The 1,916-nt window shown below is 55.6% G+C and overlaps 1 protein-coding gene across 1 annotated transcript in view; it reads left to right on the top strand.

Annotated features, from left to right (window-relative positions):
* Positions 1 to 108: 108 nt before the first annotated feature.
* Positions 109 to 1,916, top strand: part of CRKL (CRK like proto-oncogene, adaptor protein) — a 31,801-nt gene continuing 29,993 nt past the window's right edge. Inside the window, exon 1 of the mRNA XM_004276023.4 lies at positions 109 to 859. Within this exon, the coding sequence (XP_004276071.1) occupies positions 549 to 859 (311 nt within the window). The 5' untranslated portion in view covers positions 109 to 548. The remainder of the gene's footprint in view (positions 860 to 1,916) is intronic.

Below are 1,916 nucleotides of genomic sequence, written 5' to 3'. Positions count from 1 at the left end.
CCCGATTGGCCGCGCCGCGTGACGTCACCGGGAGGCCCCGGCGGCCGCTGGGAGCCGGCGCCCGCGCGTGCGCAGACGGAGGGCGTTGAGCGGAGGGGGAGGTGGCTGGCCGCTTCTCCCGCGTCCGCCATTTTGTTGCTGTGGCTCTTGGGAGCTGGCTGGGCGAAGCGGATCTGGCGGCGCGGCGCTCCCGGGGGTCCGGTGCTTGGCTTGGCCTCGGGGCTCGGTGCGGAGCGGCGGGGGCGCGGGGCCGGCGCGCGCCGGGCCAGGAGTGACCGGAGGGTCCCGGGTGGCCTCTGCCGCGCTTGGCTTCACCGCCGCGACCCGGCTGGGCCCGCACCCCTGAGCCGGCTCGTTCCGTGGAGCGGCCCCGGAGCAGGCGGGCGGTGCGGAGGATGCTGCGGGCCCGCGGCCGCGAGGAAGGTGCCGGCTCGGCTCAGTAGGCGCGCGGTGAGCCAGAGGCCCGGCCCGGCCCGCAGACGGTTCGGGCGGAGCGTCCAGCGCAGGCAGAGCAGCCCCGGCCCGCCCGGCCCAGCGCCCGGCCCGCCATGTCCTCCGCCAGGTTCGACTCCTCGGACCGCTCGGCCTGGTACATGGGGCCCGTGTCTCGCCAGGAGGCGCAGACCCGGCTCCAGGGCCAGCGCCACGGCGTGTTCCTGGTCCGCGATTCGTCCACCTGCCCCGGGGACTACGTACTGTCCGTGTCCGAGAACTCGCGGGTGTCTCACTACATCATCAACTCGCTGCCCAACCGCCGCTTCAAGATCGGGGACCAGGAGTTCGACCACCTGCCGGCCCTGCTGGAGTTCTACAAGATCCACTACCTGGACACCACCACGCTCATCGAGCCGGCGCCCAGGTGCGCGGAGGGCGTGTGCGGGCGGGGGTCGGGGCTGGACCCGTGGCCCCCTTTTCGGAACCGGGTTACTTTCCGGAGGGCATTCCGAACCGAAGGCAGTGTCAGGATCTGGGTCATTGTTGATGAAGGGGTGCGTCTTAAATGTGTTGAGTTGCGGGTACCTAGTTGAAAATGGACGCTTTTTGCCTTCGTTACGTTCTTGGTTTAATTACCCTGCTAAAGCAGAATTTTGTTGTTGTTTTTGAAACCTTTTTTGGGTCACAGATTGAGACTCTGAAGCTAGGTTACCCTCCACCCCCGCCCCGCAAGCACAGACGAGTTTGCACACCTTTCAAGGTTTTTGAACTCCAGGTTAAGACCTCCTGGACTGCAGCTTTTGGAACACTGGGCAGATGAAAATGCTTTAGCGTTTAGAAACAAATACCTTTAACTGTGAAATATCAGAACTATATATTGATACCCTGGTGCCAAGTTTGAAATAACCTAGGCATCTATTTTATAATACATTAATTACAAAAATGGTAAAAGAAGGTGCGTTGGCTTCAACGAAGACTTTTTTTTTTTTTTTTTAACAGTTTCCCCCCAAGCTGGACCGTCCATAGACTGGAAATCCATTTGGTTAAATTCCAAGGAGGAATGAGGCTAGAATGTTCCTAAGGGAATTTTTTGAATGACACTCATCTTAATTCTATCTTACTTGAATTTCAGATGTACTTTTTGTGTTAAGTTTAATGACTTAGTATCTATTTTAAAGTTAACCCAGAGTGACACCAATCATTAGGCATCCTCTTTTCATTTGATTATTTGCCTTAATCAGTATTTTGCTAGAGGTTTCTTTTATTTAAATTACGCCAAATTTGAGCTGAAGAGATTGCCTAGAATTTTAAAAGTAAAAGGTATTTCACTGCCCAGTTGATTTCTTAAACATTTGTTTAAAAAGGACAGATTTTTCAGGATGAGATGTTTCTGACTTTACAGATTCTCTGACAGGATTCTACTCTGAGCTCTAAACACTAAAAGGTATTATATTAATTAAGGAGCACCCACTGGACGCCTC

Source organism: Orcinus orca, chromosome 15 (genome assembly GCF_937001465.1).
Source record: "Orcinus orca chromosome 15, mOrcOrc1.1, whole genome shotgun sequence".
Classification (NCBI taxonomy): domain Eukaryota; kingdom Metazoa; phylum Chordata; class Mammalia; order Artiodactyla; family Delphinidae; genus Orcinus; species Orcinus orca.
This window is presented reverse-complemented; position numbering and strand designations above follow the sequence as displayed.